General features: G+C 58.4%; 1 protein-coding gene across 8 annotated transcripts in view; it reads right to left on the reverse strand.

Annotated features, from left to right (window-relative positions):
* RET (ret proto-oncogene) overlaps positions 1-21,689 on the reverse strand; it is a 262,367-nt gene that overhangs the window by 10,899 nt on the left and 229,779 nt on the right. For all 8 annotated transcript variants that reach the window (XM_060285978.1, XM_060285979.1, XM_060285974.1 and 5 more), the window contains 12 exons: positions 20,761-21,024; positions 18,481-18,768; positions 15,997-16,238; positions 14,471-14,666; positions 12,919-13,118; positions 10,575-10,833; positions 9,721-9,846; positions 7,963-8,073; positions 7,265-7,387; positions 5,367-5,623; positions 2,572-2,719; positions 1,023-1,130 (listed from right to left, as the gene is read on the reverse strand). In XM_060285978.1, coding sequence (XP_060141961.1) covers positions 1,023-1,130; positions 2,572-2,719; positions 5,367-5,623; positions 7,265-7,387; positions 7,963-8,073; positions 9,721-9,846; positions 10,575-10,833; positions 12,919-13,118; positions 14,471-14,666; positions 15,997-16,238; positions 18,481-18,768; positions 20,761-21,024 — 2,322 coding nt within the window. The remainder of the gene's footprint in view (positions 1-1,022; positions 1,131-2,571; positions 2,720-5,366; positions 5,624-7,264; positions 7,388-7,962; positions 8,074-9,720; positions 9,847-10,574; positions 10,834-12,918; positions 13,119-14,470; positions 14,667-15,996; positions 16,239-18,480; positions 18,769-20,760; positions 21,025-21,689) is intronic.

The following is a 21,689-nucleotide window of genomic DNA, read 5'->3' on the forward strand; positions in this document are numbered from 1 at the left end:
GCTCTGGGCAACTGCTTCCCAGAGCACGGGCCAGGCCGCAGGGCCCCTGGGCAGGCTCTGCACCCGGGCAGACAGACCCAGCCCTGCTCTGGGGGGCAAGTGCCTGCGTTCTGGCAGCCTGAGGACTTAAGCCCCAGCTCACTCTCACATCACTGGCTCTCCGCCTTGCGGGGGCCATGCCAAAGCCAGCTGCCTGGGTGGTCGAGCGTGACCTCTTCCCTGGGTGCCCCAGGCAGGCGGTCACTACATTCAGGACTGTCCTGGGAGGCACTCTCTGCTGCTAGAATGTCAGGCCTTTCTGCATCCTCGGTCCTGCCACAGCATGGCCTGGGGACGGCTGACAGAGGCAGGGTCTGGATCTGCCCGTGGCCACCTGCTCCCTGCTCCTGTCTGCTCTCAGCAGCTCTGGGCTGCAGTCCTGCCCGAGGCCCAGCCCTGAGTTCTGCTGGCTCTGACCAGTGTCCCTGCTGCCCTCTCCCTGTCAGCCCCGTCTCCCTCACACCCCAAACACACACACACACACACACGCACACACGCACACAGTGGGAGGTCCCTTGGGTGGTACAGCAGGTTTGGAAAACCAGCAGAGCAGGATGCTTTTATGTGAGAGATGGTGACAACGCCTTTGCCACGCAGGGCTGCAGTTGGGGTCACCCGGAGCTTATGGCATGTCTGGTTCCCCGTGCCCAGGAGGCAGTGCTCGTTTCTGGAGCTCCCTGCCTTGGGGGCTCTGCCTGGAGCAGGGGGCTGACAACCAGGATGTCCCCAGAGACCTCATGGCAGCCCTGGCAGGCCGAGGGAACACACTGCGGGGAAGGCCTCACACAAGCACTCCTGCTGCACCCCTTCCGGCCCTCTCACTGACACGCACGCTCCAGGCAGGAGCCAGAGCCCCTGCTTCCGGGAGGAGAGAGAACAGGCGCCCAAGGAGGAAAGGATGGGGAAGGGGAAGGAGGCAGAATGGAGCGGCCCAGAGCCCCCTGGCCTGCGCCTGGCGGCTGCTCGTCCCTGGCTGGCCTTACCGTCCTGGCTGCAGGCCCCGTATAGCTTGATGACTTGCGGGTGGCTGACCTGCGTCAGGAGGTTGAACTCTGACAGCAGGTCCCGCAGCTCGCTCGCCGAGGCGTTCTCTGAAATGCACGTAAACACAGCAGGTTGCAAAGCAGTCCCTTCTGTTAGCCCCTTCTGCAGCCCTGCTGGGTCACGGCACCCACAGCGGGGGGGCGGGGGCGGTCTGCACAGACCCATTATCCCCTTCAGAGACATCCTACCCAGGTTCAGACGAGGCCTGCAAGGGTCCCACTGCTTGGAGCTACTCTCAGCCCGTGGGAGGGTCAACAGCAGCCTCGTGTGCCTCCGGGGAGTAAGAACCCGAGAAGCACACTTCCACACGAGCGGATCTTTCCATGGAAAGCCTCCCAGGGCTGGGCTGTACGCACAAATGGCATTATTTCCCTGCAATCACCACCTCTCAAAGACAGTGGTGCACAGAGACCCCCTCGTTAACCCTTCTGGGAAGGTAAAGGGACTCCCTGTTGTCCCCAAACACCTGCTGACCAAGCGCTCAACAGTGGCGGGTGAGGCCCTGCAGAAAGGTGAAGACCGCCAGACATCACAGAAGTCCTCCAGCCACGCTGAGCACGCGTGTCCCAAGGGTGGACAGAGCATGCTCGGGCTCCCACCAGAAGCTTGGGTGTGGAGGTATTCTGAGACCCAGTTCTCCTGGGTCGGTGGCCCCACAGCCCAGTGCCCAGCTGTGTCACCTCCTCTGGGTGCAGACTTGTCTGGAGATGAGAAGACAGCTGGGAGATGGGGCACTGGGACTCTCTGGACCACATGTAGGTGACCCAGGGCCAGTCTCACTGTGCCCCTTAGGGCCTGGGATCTCATGGGCAAGGGGCGACCCCAGTCTGAGGGCCTGGGCAAGTATCCAGAAGCACTCTGCACTGCACGGCCCCCCGACTGCTGAACCCACGTGTGCAGTGGTCGACTGTGTCCACTGCACGGCCGCTGGGCCCTCAGTCGGTCCACCTGGGGCACAGCCCGGCTGTGCCCAGTCTCTGCTGAGAAACTCCAGTGAGGATGCCTAGCTTGCGGCAAGCCTGGGGCGGGGCAGACCCGCTGAGGACCAGTGGGGATTGGGCAAGGCAGGGCCCTAGGGGGCAGGGACTGGTCCTTACAGGTGGTCTCTTCACCAGGACTCTGGTGGATGCTTGGCTGAGAGAAATGAATGCAGCAGACTGGGTTGGGGAGAGCTGTCAGTCCAAAACCCAAAGGGCTTTTAATTTAAACTCGGATCTTTACCCAACACTGGTACAGAAGTAGCACCACTCCAGAACCTTCCAAGGGAGGAACATCCTCACCCTGCTTCTCCAGGGACCACGCCAGCCCACATCATCCATGGTGGGGATCCCCAGACTGCAGCCACTCAGGAAGAGCAACGGGGGGGCCTCTTCAGGAGGCAGCAGGCCAGCTGCCAGAACCCTGGCTGTCGCATGGCTTCACCCATCCCTTGGGGCGCCCGCAGGTGTGCGTGGCAGAACCATCATTGTGTACTGCCTGGACAGATACCTTTCAGCATCTTTACAGCCACAGTCGTGTACCCTGCTTTGCCTTTCAGCCGGAAGGCCGTTGCCTTGACCACTTTTCCAAATTCTCCTTCTCCCAGAGTTTTTCCAAGAACCAAGTTCTTCCGAGGGAATTCCCACTTTGGATCCTCCTAGGTTGGGTGTGAAGGAAGGGAGACAAGAAGAGAGGGAAGAAAGATGGTGAGAAAAGAAAGAAGGCAAGACCTGGTGGACAGCTCCAGTGTGCAGATAACTGACCGTCACCTGAACCAGCCCGTGACAGTCACCATGTACAAGGGCAGGACCCCACAGTCAGGCCCTGAGGTGCCGTGACATGATGTGTTTCCCGCATGGGAAGGCAGGTGTTGCCACAAACCAGCCTGGACTCCGTCATGTCCGTACCCTTGCTGGCCCCTGTCTACTGAAGATGCCCTGTGCCACCCAGGCCCATGTCCTTGTCTGTCCAATGAGGGATTCGGGGCTTACTCAGCACCCACAGGTGCTCACAGGGGAGCATGGCCTCTGCCCTGGCAGTCAGGCCCAAGCTGCTCAGCACCGTCTCCGCTTTGGACACCAGGCCACAAGGCACTGACTGGCCAGCAGCCCAGATCTTCAGGTGCCCTTTCTAGAGACCCGCCCCCCCCAGGACTCCCAAGAGAACCGAACTGGCACCAGTGGCCCAAGTTGCCTACCAGACAGCCCAGGACCCCTGGCTACTGGTGGGAGTGTCAAGGACACCTTCCCTGTGTGGCAGCCCCTGGAAAGGTGCCACTATGTTCCTTGGGAACCTCCACCCCAACGCGTGGAAGAGCCTGCTCCTCCCATAGGCCCAGTCATTACCCTGAACCTGCACCCCCCCGCCTTCCCACCGAAGTCCCATCCACATGCCATGCCCACTCAAGACCACACCAGGGCAGCTTCCCAGACCCCCAGCCTGGCTCATGTACTTGAATTCTGGGGATGCTGAATCCAGTCTGGAACCTGCCCTCCTGTGCCAGCACTGGGCATCCTTTACCCCCAAGCCTCGCTGCAATTGGGTGGTGAGTGGGTGTGGCTTCAGGTGCTGTTTACGCCGTGCCCTGCCAGGCTCGCCTAACACACGGAGATGACACCACTGGGGATGCAATGCCCCCCAGTGAACAGAGCCTTGTGTTCTGACATCTGGGAGCAAGGCAGTCTCCTCTCAACACCATGGCCAGGGGCGCCTTCCAGCCAGTTCCCGGGCGTCCTGGTATCTCGGGTTCCCCAAGAACCCATAGTCAGGGTCAGTGCTGACAACACGGTCACCACCGCCCTGGCGTCCACACTGCACTGGATAACAGTTTACTGCTCACAGAGACTGCGCTAAGGTGGATATCACTGATTTGATCCTCTTAAAAATGTCAAAAACCATTCCCCACTTTACATGAGACAAAACAAAGGCCAAAAGATTGCGTAGCACATCGAAGACCTCGGAGCTGGTCAGCGGGGCCCCCGGACCTTGGGCCCGGCTCTGAGTTGCTCTGGGCTCTGGGCTGGAGGCAACACGGGCCGAGGGTGGTTTTTGCGGAGGAGTTCCCCCTGCGCATGCACCTACCAGCACCACTCTCACTGTGCGTCTCAGCCCCAAACTGCCAGGGCATTTAAAGGAATCAAACGGCTCGTCCCACACGCCTGCTGTGGAGGCTGAGATGCCGCTGGGGCCGGAGAACCCCACCTGCGGAGCGATGGGAACTAGGGAAGTCAGGAGGGAGGCCTCTGTGGCCACCACGTCGGGCAATAGCCCTCACGGCCCAGACCCTCACCGAGGGGCCAGCACCCCTTGGGTGGCACCTCCTATGAATCCTGGCTACCTCCTACCCTGGGCTGCGGATGGTGGCCCCCGGGTGCCGAGCTTCCTGCACACGGCGCAACGCTCCCTACCCAGCCTCGTGGGGGGAACTTCTGTTCCCACGCACCCTCGGCTCTGGCCACCTCCCTCAGCCCCTCCCAGCACCCGGCTGCCAGCAACTTGGGTGCTCCCAGCAAGCACGCTGAAGGGCACGGCAGGCAGAGGAGTGGCCTGGCCAGGTCGGGGTGGTGTCTGATGCGCACACGCTGACCGCAGGCCCAGGCTCTGCCATGCAGGAGGGGCTCGGGAAGCCTGCTGGCTCTGGGTGGCACTCTTCATCGATCGGCCAGCCACAGGCCCTGGCCAGGCTCCCCCGCAGGTGCCCTAGAGGCCCCTCAGTGCCCCCTCCCTCGGGGCCAGAGACAGACTCCCCTCTCTGCTGCTGCCACCCTGACAAAGCCCCCGCCTGCCAGCCTCTCTTGCCTGGATGGAGACAGTGCCTCATCACGGGGCTCCCACCCCACAGACTCCCAACAGAGTGGCCTACGGAAATGAAGGCAGAACATGGGCCCCACCCCCAGGGGTCCCACCCTCTGAGAATAAAATCCACGGTCCTCCTCAGCGCCTCCCCCAAGCCTTCCTCCTCCCAGCGCTTGGGGCATCTGCAGGATAGCTCCCGGTCAGGTTCAGCACGGCCCACCCTCCCCATATCCTAACGGCCCAGATCTCAGTCCATATAAGTCAGCACCCATCATTTTCCACCCTGCTCCACACTCTCCGCCGCTCCCTGGAAGGCCGCTCAGTGAAGACAGGGGGCTGCTGGAATGCTCAGGGTGTCCTCCCGGTGGGTGAGAACGTATTAGCCCCAGGTGACCCGTCCCCTCCTCCCCTCCCAGCTGCCCGAGACCAGAGGCCCGGCGCCACCTGCAGGCCCCCTCCCCCCGGGGGTGGCTGCCTCCCCAGCCCCGAGGCCACACGGGGAACCTCACCGGGATCTTGAAGGTGTCCACAGAGACCTGGTTCTCCACGGAGTCCAGCGAGGGCCGGCGGGCACTGGATGAGGAGTAGCTGACCGGAAAGGCCTGGGCAGGCCGGCGGAAGGTCATCTCAGCTGAGGCGATGGGCGGCTTGTGGGCGTTCTTGTGGTAGCGGTGGATGCAGAAGGTGGACAGCAGCACGGACACGATGAAGGAGAAGAGCACGGCTGCCGCGATCACTGTGCGGCAAAGCTCGTCACACAGAGGGTCTGCGGGCAGCGGGGGTGGGCCGTGAGAGATGACACCCCGGGAGGGGGACCCCGAATACCCTCAGGAGCTGGTACAGAGCAGCTCTCCAGCCCGCCACGCCCAGGATAGCCGGGAAGTGTCTGCTGTGACCAGCTTTGAGCACCCTGGAGAGCACTGCTGGTGTGAAGGTCTGAGAGTAATTGCCAGCCCTCCAACACAAGCGGCCCACAGGAGGAACTGGTCTGTACGTTCTTGCTGTTGGAGACTGTTACCACCCTTTTCCAGAAGGAATGAGAGTTTATAAGCAGCCTGCCTAAGGTCACACAACGGATGTCATGCACACCTGCACCCACCCACCCTAGAATGCTGCACTGAAGCCAGAGGCCCAGGGGCGCTGGTGGGGAGGTGCAGCTCTTCCCCTGTGTTCCTGATGTCTTTTGTATTTTCTTTATAGTCAGTATAAAGGAAGGAGGAAAGAAAACTGGCCCAGGACCTAGGGCTGTGCAATAACAACCCAAATACCAGAAAAGCATCCCTGGGCTCAGCACATCCGCATGTGCTCAGTGGGGCACCTGCTGTCCCAGAAGAAGCACCTAGAGGCTCTGGCTAGGAGGATGGGGACCCATTTGGCCAATGCCATGGGCCCAGCAAAGGCCCTGCACAGGGACAGTCCGAGCAGACACTGAGTTATCTGGTGAAAGAAATAATTTTCCAGCCCAACCCTTACCACAGAACTTTGGGCCAGGGAGTTCCCTGGTGATTCCCTGGTTAGGGATCTGTGCTTTCACTGCCAAGGGCACGGGTTCTATAATCCCTGGCTGGAAATGGAAGCAACCTAAGTGTCCATTGACAGGTGAATGGATAAAGACAATGTGGCACCTATATACCAGGGAATATTACTCAGCCATAAAAAGAAACGATATTGAGTTATTTGTAGTGAGGTGGACGGACCTACAGTCTGTCATACAGAGTGAAGTAAGTCAGAAAGAGAAAAACAAATACCGCATGCTAACACATATATATGGAATCTAAAAAAACAAACAAAAAAAGGTTCTGAAGAACGTAGGGGCAGGAGAGGAATAAAGACACAGACGTAGAGAATGGACTTGAGGACATGGGGAGGGGGAAGGGTAAGCTGGGAAGAAGGGAGAGAGTGGCATGGACATATATACACTACCAAACGTAACATAGATAGCTAGTGAGAAGCAGCCGCATAGCACAGGGAGATCAGCTCGGTGCTTTGTGACCACCAGAGGGGTGGGATAGGGAGGATGGGAGGGAGACGCAAGAGGGAGGGGATATGGGGATACATGTATAGCTGATTCACCTTGTTATAAAGCAGAAATTAACACACCATTGTAACGCAATTGTACTCCAATAAAGATGTTAAAAAAAAAAAATTCCCTGGCTGGGGAACTAAGATCCTACAAGCTGCATGGCACGCCAAAAAAACCCCCAAAACACCACCAAACTTCAGGCCAGAAGGCAGTCTTAGAGGCCCTGACCCAGCTACCAGTCTGCACAGATGGGGGAACCAAGACCCTGAGGGAAGGAAAAAGGTCTCCTGGGTTTCTGCGCCTTCCTGCAATTTCCTCCCTCGCTCCTCCTCGGGGCTCAGGGAGGTGTGGGGATCCCTGCCCGCGTGGCCCCAGCCAGCTCACCTTGGCTGTCTTCCGGCTCGCAGAAACACTTCTTCTCCTCCGGGAAGCAGTTGCAGATACCGAAGCCGGCTTTAATCCCCCGGCGCTCCCCAGGCTCGTGCCCACCAATGATGCTGCCGCCCCCTGATGATGGACACAACTCACTCAGCAGCCCACTCAGCCTCGGGGGGACCTGACCAGCCAGACCACCCAGACAGGAGCGTGAGAGGCCCCTCCCCACCTGAGGTCAGCACTCTCAGGCCCAGGGAGCGCGGTGAGCTCAGAAGTCTGTGTCACCCAGGCAGGAGTCTCAGCACGACAGGCCCCCAAACCAGTCCCCTGGCCACAGCGGGTGCGAGGAGGAACCCACAGGCTGCCCAGGGCCCTTGCTGAGGTCCACACATGGTTACTTTTCAGAAGCAGAGCACGGGCAGCAGGGGCAGCCTGGAGCCAGCGGAATGGGGGACAGGGCGCTGCACCCCCGTGAGTCGGCCAGGACAACACTGGAGAGGGTGGGTCAGGCCAGCAGGTGCTAGTCTTGGGGGAGGAGAGCCCTTTGTTCAAATGAAATGTTAGAAAAAGGCTCAGCACATGCAACCCAGGAAGTCGGCTGGCCTGGCTGAAGTGCAGGTGGGAGTCCGAGCCCCATCAGCTTGCTACCTACACCCCCTTCCCAGGCCCTGCCCTGGCTCAGGTACACGCGCAGGCTCGGTGCTTACGGAGGCAGTCCTGGGGGCAGATGTTGGCGTCTCTGCTTTCCACGGCGTCACAGTGGCCGTCGGGGCAGGTCTTGATGCTGGGGGAGCAGGTGGAGAAGTTCCTGGTGATCCCTATGGCACACAGCAGGCAGTTACTACCACGAGGGAGCACCCATCCTGGTCAGACTGCCAGAGCCGGGAGGGCCGCACCCCAGGGCCTCCCAGGCCAAGCCTGCACCGCCCCCCGCAAGGAGAAGCAAACCGAGGCCTGAGCCAAGAAAAACCACACGTGGAGCCCATCCCTGGGGAGAGCTTGGGGGTCCGGGGTGTACAGGGAAGCCCAGTGAGGGCTGGGCAGTCCCAGGGCTGTGCCCGGGCTCACATCAAGGAGGCCAGAAGAGACCAGACAAGGCGGGACCCTCACACCGGTGGGCGAGGCTTGGAGCCAGCAGTGGGCTAAGCCCAAGGATGTGCAGGCCCCTCCTGCTTGAGGCCACGCTCCCTGGGCTGGGATCTCCCAGGTAGAGCTTCTCTGAAGATTGTCTTGGATATTTTGAATTTTTTTTAAGGTTTGTGTTTTTATGAACTAAAGCCAACTATGAATGATGTGCACAGTGTAACCTACCTTATACTCATCCACCTTTTGGATCTTTGAAAAGGGTCTGTGAACTATGTGTCTAAAAGCAGTGGGTGAGGGCTTCCCTGGTGGCGCAGTGGTTAAGAATCCGTCTGCCAGTGCAGGGGACACGGGTTCGAGCCCTGGTCCGGGAAGATCCCACATGCCGCAGAACAACTAAACCCGTGTGCTGTAACTACTGAGCCTGCACTCTAGAGCCCACGAGCCACAACTACTGAGCCCATGTGCCACAACTATTGATGCTTGCACGCCTAGAGCCCGTGCTCTGCCAACAAGAGAAGCCACCGCAGTGAGAAGCCCGCATACCACAACGAAGAGTAGCCCCTGCTCGCCACAACTAGAGAAAAGCCCGTGCACAGCAACGAAGACCCAATGCAGTCAAAAATAAATAAATAAAATAAAATAAATTTATAAGAAATAAAAAAAAAATAAAAGCAGAGGGGGAATGGGGGAAGGTTAGGGGGAGGGATAGTTAGGGAGTTTGGGATTGACATGTACACTCTGCTATATTTTAAATGGATAACCAACAAGGACCTACTGTAGAGCACAGGGAACTCTGCTCAATATTACATCCAACCTAATCGGGAAAAGAATTCGGAAAAGAATAGATACGTGTATGTGTATGACTGACTCACTATACTGTGCACCTGAAACTAACACAACGTTGTTAATCAACTATGCTCCAATATAAAATAAAAAGTTTAAAAAAAATAAAGGCATTGGGTGAATACGTTCACAACTGCACATGTAATTTATGTGTATATGGGTGGAGAAATGGAGACACAGATGCCAATTCACATCTAGTTTAGGGACAAATACATATACAGAAATTTAGAAAATAAAATAAAAAGAAAACACGCACATCCCAACTTTGGCCCAGACCCTCCCAAGCCCAGAGCGAGTCCAGCCTCAGGCACCTGTGATCCCACGGTGATAAACAGTCCCAGTGTCCTCATGCCACCCTGCACTAATGTCCACCCTCTCCTGGCATCAGGAGTCACAGCAGGGGACAAGGCGCTGGGGAAGAGACTCAGCGTGGAGGGGGGTGGGGGGCATCGCAGAGGCTGGCAGGGCCCATACAGACGCCCTCTCCACTCAGCCGTCATCACCCTCCCGAACACCCGGCTCTGCACGGGGCCTACCTTTGCCGTCTCCCTGTCTCCACTCGCACCTGCCCGTCAGAGAGCCCAGGCCGCCGCATTCCTCACACTCGGGCCGCCTCTTGCTGACCGCGCAGGACAAGGGGCAGCCTGGCTCCTCTGCCACATCTGGGGGTGGCAGAAAGCAAGTCACAGGGGGCCAGCCTGGGCCCTGTGTCCAGCCGCCAGCACCCATGGGCGAGGGCAGCAGTGGCTTAGCTGTCCCCACGGGTTGAGCCCAGAGGGGAGGTAGTAACTAAGCACCGGGGCACAGGGCAGTGAGGGGGCTGCTGAGGAAGGGGTGGTACCACAGTCACAAAGCGGGGACAGCTACTGGGCTGAGATAAGTATGGAGGGAGGGTGTGAGGTGGCCAGACTCGGCCAGTGACACACAGGACACCCAGTTAAACCTGACCTTCAGATAACGGCGAACACCTGCTTTGTGTAAATATGTCCCTAATATCACGGTGACACACTTGGAAGTTTGTCTTCTAAGAGACACTGCAAAAGTTGCACGAGACGTACTTACACCAAAAAAATTGCTTGTTGTTTGCCTGAAATTCACGTTTAACCAGGGTCCTCTATTGTATCTGGCAGCCCTAAAGCAAGTGCATAGGTAGGACGCATTGACAGAGGTGGTGGGCAGCAGTGACTGTCCACAATGCTGTCACTCTGGGCTAAACCGTTTCACACTTTCCCCCTGTCATCCTTCCAGCTTGACTGTGCAGCGTGCACCGTTTTCTCATCTTACAGGGAAGAAGGCTCAGGCTCAGGGAAGCCACCAGTTAGTGAGGGGGAGCGGGACCGGGGCCCTTCTGTGGGAGAAGCCCGACCCTCCCCGCAGCCCTGGCACTCACATGTCCCCTCCAGTGTGACGAGCAGTGGGGCCTGGGCTTGCCGGCGGGTTGGCCGTTCGACGGCCACTACCGTGTACTGGAGTTGGGCACACTCGGGCCGCTGCAGGGCCTCCGTGTCGTTCACGAACAGGGTCCCCGTGGTGTCCTCGGCCGAGGTGACCACCCCCAGGGCGCTGCAGTTGGCGCTGGAGAGCTGCAGCTTGTACTGCACGTGGATGCCACTGAACTCCTGGCAGTTTTCCACACAGACTTTCCCAATCTAGGCATGGGACACAGGGAATCCTTAGCTGGGTGGCTGGACCACCTGTGAGGGTGGCTGGAGGGGCTCCCTGGCAGCCTGAGTCCCAGGACAGTTTCCTACTCAGCCCAGGACGGTAGCTCCCCATCCCCCCATCTCGCACGCACCCGGAACCTGCAGACCATCCGCCTGCCTGGTCCTGCCCTGCCCAGAACATGGGACCACCACCCATACCTACCCCTCAGAGCCGGAGGTGAAGGAACACGGGGCACTGGGGTTGGTTTTGGGGGCTGGCCCTCCAGGGAGGTGCTGCTGGCCTGCCCAGCTCATCCCTCACTTGCTCACTCATTCAGGCACAAAGGCAGCCTGTATGCCTCCTACCTACACACCTCCCTCTCTTCTGGCCAGGCCAATTTTGCTCTGGGAGCAAAGCAAAGTTCCCACCTGGGGTGGTCCACGCGCGAGCCAGGTCACTCGCCTGGTTAGTCAGAACATGGCACCCGGGCCATGATTCATGCAACATGGTTGTCTGTCCCACATGGGACCCAGGGGGCCTTCCTGGGACTTGGGCTGGAACCCCTGGGAGAGAAGGGATGCTTCTCCCAGGGATGCTATGCTGGCAGCTGTGGCCTGGGGCCTGGAGCTGGTCAGTTGAACTCTCCTTTTTACCCCCTCAGCCACTTGAGTTACCGTAAGGGTTGCGCGTGGCTTGAGATCAGAAGCTCTGACTAGTCAAGGCTGAGGGTTGGGGGCCTGGTGGGGGGAGCGGGGACAGGGCCCTGCCTGCAGCCACACACCATGCCCTTGCTCAGCCCGACTCAGGCCCAGGGCAGAGCCAGGCTCCTCCAAGCCCACGCTCGACGCCACAATAAAACCACCTGCTGGACTCCAAGCACTTCCCTGTACAAACCGGGCTCACTTCCACTCTCTCCAGTGACCCTCAAAATTGCCCAAGGTCAACACCCTCAATTTACAATCATAAAAACTGGGGAGCCGGTGAGAGGCCACAGTGCGTCTGAGGCTGCACTGGGACTCGGGTCCCTGTGCCCTCCTGAGTCTGCCGGAGCACAGGCGACCCACCTCCAGCAATGCCTGCTCCAGCTCAGACCCCCAGACACCCCTCAGGCCCCTCTGCTTTGTCACCTCCCACCACCCTTGACCCCTGCCTCCAGGCAAGGCCCGAGGTCGGGTGGCAGGTTGGGGAGCCTGGATGTGTCCAAGGGTGGGGTTCTTCGTTTGCTGGCCCCGGGTGGCTGCCAGGAGGTAAGGGAACCAACCACAGAAACTGGCAAAACCACTGGAAAATAGGAGATGGCCCTAAACGGGATGTTCTAAAGAGGATGTGGCCACAGCTGCCCCACTAGGAGAACGCAGTACGTTAAGTCATATGCTTGCTGTAACCACAAGTGAACTTTAAAAAGCGCTTAAGAGACACATTCTCGGAAGAACTGCACCAAAATGTTACACACTGGCTAATATGAGAAAAAGAGATCACCCCTGTCTATCCCTTATCTCTTTGACGAATACTTTTTACTTTTATTTTTTCCACTTCTAATCGTTATTTTCCAACGACAAATGCAAAATAAGCTCTAGTAAACAGACTTGCAGAAAAGTGGAAAGTAGACGCGCTCCCTATCTCTCCCTGCAGAGGGCGCCACCGTTCATCGCTGCCTGCATTTGCACTCTTGCAAACTCCCAGCAATGAGGACTTCGTTTTGAACCTAGGGAGCCACCTGAGACCAACACTTACGCAAACCACTTTTTCACTTAATTCACCAGGAACGTCTTTCCAAGTCTGCATGCATAGATTTACCTGGCGCTGCTCTTTCATGAGTACAAAATGTTTTAAAGATGCCAAGAAAGGAGACAGCAAAGAAGAGGGGCCCACAAAACCTACGAGCCCTGCTCATGACTCTTCCATGGCCCCAGCCCTCCTGGCCCCGTGCCTGCAGCTCCCTGGGGCCACTCCGTGCACTACTTAGCTCAGGGAGGGGGTGTCACCCACCCCCCAGCCCTGCTTGAAATCTGCTCGACGGAGCACGCCACCCTGGGGGTCTCCTGCCCCTCCACACCCCTCCCCAGGCAGGCAGCAGGCTGGGGTCTCACCTGGGCGAAGCGGCGGGCCCGCCTGCTCGCGGCAAAGGAGTAGGTGCTGGGCAGGCGCAGGCTGACGGGTAGCACAGACACGTTGAAGTGGAGGAGGATGACGCCCTCCCCCGGGCCCTGGAAGTCCGAGTCGTTGACCAGCACGGCCAGCTGCACGGCCCGGCTCTCTGAGATGGGGAGGCTCCGGTTGAGAACCAGCCCTGAGGAGGGTGGGGGAGGGGGTGTGTCTGTGTGGACGGCACACGGTGATGATGGGCGGGGGCCCTGCGGGTTGGGACCACTGTCCCACGCCGCTGCATGCCTCCTCCCCAACGCACTCCCCCCACACACGTGGAAACAGGTACCTCCACCCACACGGACACAGATAACAGACCTGGCGGGAGGCATTAAGGTAGCACTACTATTTAAAAGTAGTGAGTCGCTGTGCTGAGCTGGGAGCCCAGAAGACCCTTCTCAGCTGGGAGGTAACCTTGGGGATGTGTGTGTGTGTGTGTGTGTGTGTGTGTGTGTGATGTGAGTGTGGGGTAGGCCACACAAGGTAAAGAACCGCCACCACCCAGGCCCTGGGAAGGCAGTGCTAGCCCCTGGGAACTCTCAACAGCAGCAGCCCCGTGGACCCTTGGATTCCACAGGCCTCCAGCACCCGGGAGCTTCCACGCTTCTGAGCACCTGCCGTGTGCCAAGGCTAAGGTTTTAGTTTAGTGGAGACAGAAAGGGGAGGGAAGGCTCTGGTGCACATGGCACCAGAGTGAGCATGCAGGGGCAAGGATGACGTTTTCCCTCACAGGACAGACGGCTTCAGAGGCCTGGTGGGGGAGGGGAGGATGAGAAACAAATAGGATCAGGCCAGCCAGAAAGGGGTAAAGGCACCAGTGATCCTGGGTTCCCCAGAGCAGACCCCCAAACAAGGACCCAAGTGCAAGTGCGGTATTTGAAAGGTGATGCTAGAAAACACGGGCAGGAGGGCAGGGGAGGGAGGCGGGGAAGCTTGAGGATGAGTATGCCCCGTCCGGCAGGTGAGCAATGAGGGAACCTGGAGCTCAGCCCTGAGGGTGGGCGCATTCCAGGAGCCAGACAGGACAATCATCGGGGAACCCTCCTCTCCGACTCTAGGACACTGAGCTGCTATTGTATGGATACATCAACCCCTTGTGAGTAGAGAGCTGCTGGTGGGGGGAGGGGGCAATAATAACCCCTGGGCACTCGGGCACCTGGGAGGTGGCAAAGCAGGTGCCAGGAGCCAGAGGGAGGCTCGGTGACGACATACGTGTTGCAGTGAGTCCTGGCGTGGCCAGCACGGGGAGGTGTTGTGGTGTCCTGCCAGGGTCGGCCTCAGAACAGTTCATGGAGAGGACAGCCTGCGAACACCCACCAAGGTGGCCCAGGCAAGCCCAGCAGAGACAAAGGCTGGGAGGAGGAGTGGAAGGGGCGGCTGCCTGGTGCTCAGAGGGCCAGGACAGGCGTCTGTGTGTGCAGGGTGCTGCCCCGTCCAAGGAGAGTGGGCCGTCGGTTCCCCAGGGGGCCCAGCCAGGCCGCATCTGGCCTCTCTTACTGTAGTCATGCACGGTTGCCCGCACAAAGCTGCCGTTGGCCTGGGCCAAGGTCTCGTTGGGCGAGTGCTCTACTCGGAAGGTCTGGAGGGCCCAGGCGTCCCCGGAGAGCAGCGTGCTTGTGTACCGTCTCAGGAGCTCCCCGGATGCTGGTACCACATCTGCATCGAAGACGCGTAGTGTGGCCACAACAGTGCCCTGCAGAGAACAGGGGGTGCCAGTTAGGGCCCTTAAAGCCAGAGACCGTGGGAAGGCACGTGCCCCACGAGTGGACCAGGTGTGTGCAGTCAGAGCTGGCTCTAGGGACAGACTGACCTGGGTTCAAGTTCCCTGGGGCCCCTAGTCAGCCTGCCCCGGTCACCCTTCCTGGGCCACTGCAGCTCACCTGCGCAGCAGGTGTGACAGGCATCTACAGATGCCCCATAAGGATGGATGAGAGTACATGCCCTGGTGCTCTGCTGAAGACCTCATCCAGGTCCCCACAGAGCAGAGCAAGCACTCCTACTCTTCCCTGAGGAAACCAGGCCCCACAAGGTGGAGGAGTTAGCTCAGTGCCATAGAGTGACAGACGGCAGACCTGGGATCCAAGCCCAGGTATCCACAAGAATGCTCTCCTCCAAGCATTTTTTTTTTTGCGGTACACGGGCCTCTCACTGTTGTGGCCTCTCCCGTTGCGGAGCACAGGCTCTGGACGCGCAGGCTCAGCGGCCATGGCTCACGGGCCCAGCCACTCCGCGGCATGTGGGATCTTCCCAGAGCGGGGCACGAACCCATGTCCCCTGCATCGGCAGGCGGACTCTCAACCACTGCGCCACCAGGGAAGCCCTCCTCCAAGCATCTTAATGCTCTTCTCCAAGTCTCTTCTGTACACCAGGCTGGAAAGGGTCACGAGGAAGGTTCTGAGCAAAGTCACAGGGCATCTCTGCTCTCACTGCTAACTAGGCTCCCCAATGTCACCACCAGGGAGTCCTGCCAGGCTCATGAGACATTCCCCGTGTCATGTGCTTTCCTCTCCCCGGCTTATCCGCCAAACCTGCTCTTGGGGTGCCCAGAGAAGCAGGCAGTGACAACATACTACGTCCCCACCCTTCCATTGCTCCTGCTGGCCTGCCAGCTGCAGGACAGCCCGAGGCCCAGCAGGTGGCAGTCACGCTCCACCTGCGTGGACCAGAAAAGGGTGGGGCCTGGATGGGGCGCAGGGAGATCCCTGCCGATGTGAGCCCTGGGGCCCCCAGCCCACAGCGTCAGACACAGACTGGGCACTCAGGGCCCCCGGCCTCCCAAGGCAGTGGTCAGCTGGGTGCCGGTGGGGCTGGCCTCCTCCCTCCTCCTCAGCTGTCCTGGACACTGACAGAAAACCCCGTCAGACTGATGGACAAATGAAAGACGAATAGATAGATGGACGGTCAGCCACACGTCTGGATGGCTAGACGAACCGCTGAACAGACCGAGGAATAAATGGCGGATTGAGGAATCCAGACACGGAACAGAGAGACACCAGACAAGCACCAGACAAACGGACAGGCACCTCCTTCCGCTTGAACTCCACCACGGCGCTGGCGGTGTCGACGCCCCCGAGGAAGCTGGGCGCAGAGTCATCTTCGTCGTACACGGTCACGGGGAAGGGCACCATCACCTCCTCCTCACGCGTGCCGACACGCACCGTGCACGTAGCCACCAGCTCATACTTCTCCCGCTTCTCGCGGTCCAGGGCCCAGCGCGTGCTCACCTCCAGGCTGTCCACAGTGCAGCGGAAGGGCAGACTCTCACCTGCGCACCAAGCAGACCAGGAACCCTGGGCTGACCCCCGGGCTGGGGAAAGGGTGAGCTGCCTTCCTCAGGGGCCCACCGGGAGTGGCGGCACGGGAGGGGGCCCTGTGGATGGAGCTGGGGTGCATGCTGGCCCCAGGCCCTGGCTCCTCCTCGGCTCCACAGTGGGGCACGGCGCTCCAAGCACAGTTTGCAGTGAAGACTGTGCTCTGAGTTTCACTGTGGCTGCAGCCTGCACTGGTGCTAATGGGAAACAGAGGGACCGGGACCAGGATGCCTGCATCAGGACCTCAGCCTGATCACCTAGGAGGGCTGGGCACACCCCTTCACACACCTTGCCTCTGCTGTGGGGAGGGCTGGCACCAGCTCAGCCCAGAGATTCAGCTCCCAGCATTTGCTGGTTTCTGAAAAAAAAAGATTTAGGATTTTTTTTTTTTTTTTAAATTATGGAAGTGATATGTGCCTGTTTTAGAGAATGTGAGAAATAAAGCTATTCCACCACTTGGAAACAAACATGGTGGACATCTGGTGTGATTTTACATTAACACACAAGTATTTCTGACTGCCTGGTTTGAATCCCTGTCCTATACACCTTCTGGCTGTGTGGCCCAAGGCTGGTGGTTCTGTCTCTCTGTGCCTCAGTTTCCTCACCAGAAGAGGAGATGATGAAGACAAAAGTGTCTGTTCCCTGCCAGACACTGCTGTACGTTCAGTGACTCACGTGTCTTCCCACAACCCGGTGAGGGAGGACCGGTAACAACAATACACTCTTCAAGCCAAGCCTGTCCTGGAATTCATCCTCCAGAAATGACCCAGAAAAGGGGAAAGGCTGAAGGCTTGAAGGGCAACACTGACCACCCCACAGCCAAGCACGGGAGGGCTGTCAACTCCACTCAGTGGGAAATCACATCAGAGCCACACATTACATGTGAATTACACATGTGGGAAATGCTTATCATGCAAACATGTCCCTGTATTGTTCACGGTTACAAAAAACCCTTTTCTGCGAAAAAGGCAGCTCGCTAAATCATACACTTGGCCGGCAATTCTGCACAAAGACATCTATCCCTGCTGCAGGATAAATGAAAAGATGCTGGGACAATGTGAGTGACTACTTTCCTTACGCTACTGAGATTTTCTTCAACATTATTACCGTGTGTATGCCATCAACCTGGTGTGAATCCAGGTTCTACTTACTAGTAAGTCCAGCTTGTAAGTGTCCCTTTTGAGTCCCAGTTCCTCGCCTTTAAATGGTTTAATGGCACCTCAGCTGCCTTCTCTCATCTCCACCGGGATCCAATTCCCTTCCCCTCCCCACATCCGTGCTCTTGGCCTCCCCAGGGCCATCTTGTGGCAGGACCATCTTGTGGCAAGGTCCACTGTCCTTGCGGCTGCTCAGGCAGAATCCTGGAACCATGCTTGGTCCCTTCTTTCTTTCGACACCCCACGTCCAACTCACCAGGATATCCTGCAGGATCCTTCTTCCAAACAAGCCCACAACTCGCCTGCTTCTTGTTGCCCAAAGGTTTCCACCCTCACCCCAGACCTCATCCTCTCACTCAAGGATTTCTCCTGCCTCCTAATTTGTTTCTCTGCTTGCCCCTAAACCACCCACCCCCAATCATTTCTAGCACAGCAGCTAGACTAAGCTCTTAACGGTAAGGTATGTCCTGTCAATGACGCCCCCTCCCAAACACCTTCCATGGCTCCCCAGTCCCTCGGCAGGAAGCCCTGCCCCCCACTTGGAACTGCTCTGCCTCAGCAGCCTCCGCCCTGCCCTGCGGTTCCCTGCACTCCAGCTCCATGGGGCTCCCACCTTGGTGCTCTTGAAGGGGTTCGCCCCGCTTGCCCCGCACCCCTCCCCTTTGCTCCAGTGTCCCCTTTTCCCAGCCATCTGATTTGAGACAGTGGTCTTCACCACTCCACACCCTCTCAGCTTTACGTCCCACCTAGTCCCTTCAGAGGCCACCCGATTTCCTTAGCACGTGTGTGTGGTCTCCATCTCCCACGGGATGGAAGCTCCAGGCAGGTGGGATTTTGGCCTGATGGGTTCGCTCTCTCATCCTTGGTCCCCAGAACAGTGCCTGGCCCATGGCAGGCTTACATGAGATACTTGTGGACTTCTGAATGAACGGATGATGGGGTGGTGCAGAGCAAACTCGACGGCTTGTGCAGAGGGACCGCAGCGCCATGCCTAGCACCCAGCAGGCACCGAGGAAGGCTCCACGTGGCGGGCACTCACCTCCCAGAAGCCTGTAGGCTGCGCTGACGTTGGGGCAGAGGAACTGCACAGGCAGCAGGCGGAATTGGTGGAAGGTGCCGGGAGGCCTGTTCTCCCGAATGCGGAAGGACAGGCCCATCTCGGGGAAGCAGAGGTCCCGGGGTTTGAGGGCACCGCAAGCCGGGAAGGAGGCGTTGATGATGGAGAAGTACACTCGGGCACAGCCCGGCCACTGGCACTCGCCCTCACGAAGGGACGCGGGCGACAGGAAGACCTGGAGGTAGACGGTGAGCAGCGGGAAGCCACCGTCTGCAGAGAGAGAAGTCGTCAGGCCCGCCGGGGTGTCAGTCACACCTGCCCGGCGGTGGGGAACGGAACAGGGAGGGGAAGGGGCAGGAGCTCGGGGCTGGGGCAAAGCCCAGTCCTCACCGGGGTCCACAGGGCTCCTCTGGGCTCTCTGGCCCGGCCGCCACCTCCTCAGGGTGCCTCACCGGCCCACCTCCCTTGTTTTTTAGGTCTCAGCTCAAATACCCTTCCTCAGGGAGGTGCCCTGAGCCCCGGGTCTAACACCAAGTGGAGAGCTTCCCCAGGGAGGGCTCTTGCCCCGCCCCTTTCCCCAAGGCAGTTCTTTTTTTGTTTTTAGAAACACTTTCATTTATTCTATTCTATTTTCCTATCTTTGGCTACGCCGCTTGTGGGATCTTAGTTCCCCGACCAGGGATTGGACCCGGGCCCTCGGGAGTGAAAGCACAGAGAGCCCTAAGCACTGGACTGCCAGGGAATCCACGTCCCCACCCCCGCCCCCCAGGCAGTTTCACTGTCTTCGGAGACACAGACTTCCCCAGCACCCGGGAGGGGATTTCTGGCAAGTTCCAGCATGGAGGCACCACAGCAGCTCCCCCTCCAACTGGTCTGGATCTCAGCTCGGGTCGGGGGCTCTTCCAGGGCCCTCTATCTCAGCCCTGGGGAAGCGGCTGCCCCTCACATCTGCTCCTCCCGTATTCATTCGTTCTCTGTGCTTCTTACTAGCCTGTCCTCCATTGCTCCAATCTCCTGCTGTGGTTAAAAATTCTCTATACAAACTTTCCCTGTTCAAATTACTGATTTCTCCCCTGACTGGACCCGACAGGTACCCGAGGTCACTCTCCAGTCACGAACAGAACAGGCCTCCTACGAAACTCAGACCCTCAGCAGGTTCCACTCTGGTCTCCACCCCAGTGGCCCTGGTGCTTCAAGTTCCCCACTGGGGGCTCGAGATGCAGACGGCGGTAACTAAGTGTGTGCGGAACCAAGACCTACGTCAGGTGCTACCTCCTCCAGGAGCCGCCTGGGGTGCCCTGACGGGGGGCATCTCTACTTGTGGACCCTGGCTTCACTTGGCAGATGGTGTGGTCATTCTGCCCCTGCCAGGCGGTGCCGCCCACTCCGTGTTCCCAGGCATGCCGGCTGTCTCAGCACACACGGGGGCTCAGGGCTGGCGTGAGGGTCCAGGGAGGCCATGTCTACGGTGGAGGGGCTCAGAGGGGGTCACTACTGGGTGTGTGATCACCATTTAGTGCCACGAGGCACAACTCTGCTCCACGACCCCTGCTCCCCTCAAGTCCCAGGGTCCCACGTGGCCTACGCTCCAGCTGGGACCTCTGCTCTGAGGAGTTGGCCAGGCCTCCCTCCCTGCTTCACTTCCATCTCTGGCTCCAGGCCCAAGTCCCTGGCAAGTGGCGCAGTGGTTAAGACTCTGTGCTCCCAAAGCAGGGGGCCCGGGTTTGCTCCCCGGTCAGGGAACTAGATCCCACATGCATGCTGCAACTAAGAGTTCGCATCCCACAACTAAGGAGCCCGCCTGCTACAACTAAGGAGCTGGTGAGCTGCAACTAAGGAGAACTGCGAGCCACACCTTCCGTGGGAACTGCTGCTTCTCCAGCAAGTTGCAGACCATTTGCTAAAGCAAGATCTTGGGATTTTTCTCCTCTTAACTCCTCTCTCACAACCCCAAATCCTTGTTAACCCAACTGGAAAAGGCATCTGGATCCTGCATGGACAGAGCACCCAAATCCTTCACGTGGGTTCTCCAAAATCCAAACAGCCTCAGAAAGCCTAAGGGTCATCAGTGGTCCCCAAGCTCACCCTGGCTCTCTCACTGGCTGCGCACAGAGGCAGGCCAGCCTCATCTCACTCTCTCCGCTCTCACACAGCAGGAGCCATAGGGGAAGCCACCCTCGGTGTGATGTGTGCTGTGTGGGGCTAAGGCGAGGGCGGGGGTGGGGGCGGTGAGGTGCGTAGGGGTCAGGGCTGCTCCCTTACTGCGGATGCTGAGCTTCTCCCAGGAGCTGTGGTCCAGGCTCCGGTTAAGGTAGAGAAGCCCCGTGTCCTCCTGGATACGGACCCAGTCGTTCTCGTGCAGCCGTGTGCGGTAGGCGCCGTAGAGGTGCTGGCCCAGGCGGAAGCTGGGCACCTCCTCGGGGACGTCCTGCAGGGCGTGGACGTAGAGCAGGGGCATGCCGGCCGGCTGGTCCACGTACAGCCTCTCCCAGTAAGCATCCCTTGAGAAGTAGAGTCCCAGTGGGGCTGCAGGAAGCAGGGAAGCACATGAGGGAGGGAGGGAGGGAGGGAGGGGTGATGACAGTGATGACAGAGCCCAGAGCAGGCCTCCTAGGCGGACCAGTATTCCCCAGAGGCTTTATTTCACAGTATTTTAAATTGGAGTATAGTTGCTTTACAATGTTGCATTAGTTGCTGCTGTACAGCAAAGTGAATCAGCTATATGTATACATATATCCCCTCCTGTTTGAATTTCCTTCCCATTTAGGTCACCACATAGCACTGAGTAGAGTTCCCTGAGCTATAGAATAGGTTCTCATTACTTACCTATTTTATACATAGTATGCAAAGTGTATATATGTCAATCCCAATCTCCCAATTCATCCCATCATCCCCCACTTTACATTTTAATAGTAGATTCTTTGTGGACCAGAAAAGAAAACTTCACTAATTTAAAATTCTGATCTTAGTAGGTCTTTCTCATCTGCAGTCCTAAGTACATCAACACACAATTATCTATGTAGCTAAACACTAGCTGAGGGACCTCCCTGGTGGTGCAGTGGTTAAGACTCTGTGCTCCCAAAGCAGGGGGCCCGGGTTTGCTCCCTGGTCAGGGAACATGCATGCTGCAACTAAGAGTTCGCATCCCACAACTAAGGAGCCCACCTGCTACAACTAAGAAGCTGGTGAGC

This window comes from Globicephala melas, chromosome 16, assembly GCF_963455315.2.
Source record: "Globicephala melas chromosome 16, mGloMel1.2, whole genome shotgun sequence".
Classification (NCBI taxonomy): domain Eukaryota; kingdom Metazoa; phylum Chordata; class Mammalia; order Artiodactyla; family Delphinidae; genus Globicephala; species Globicephala melas.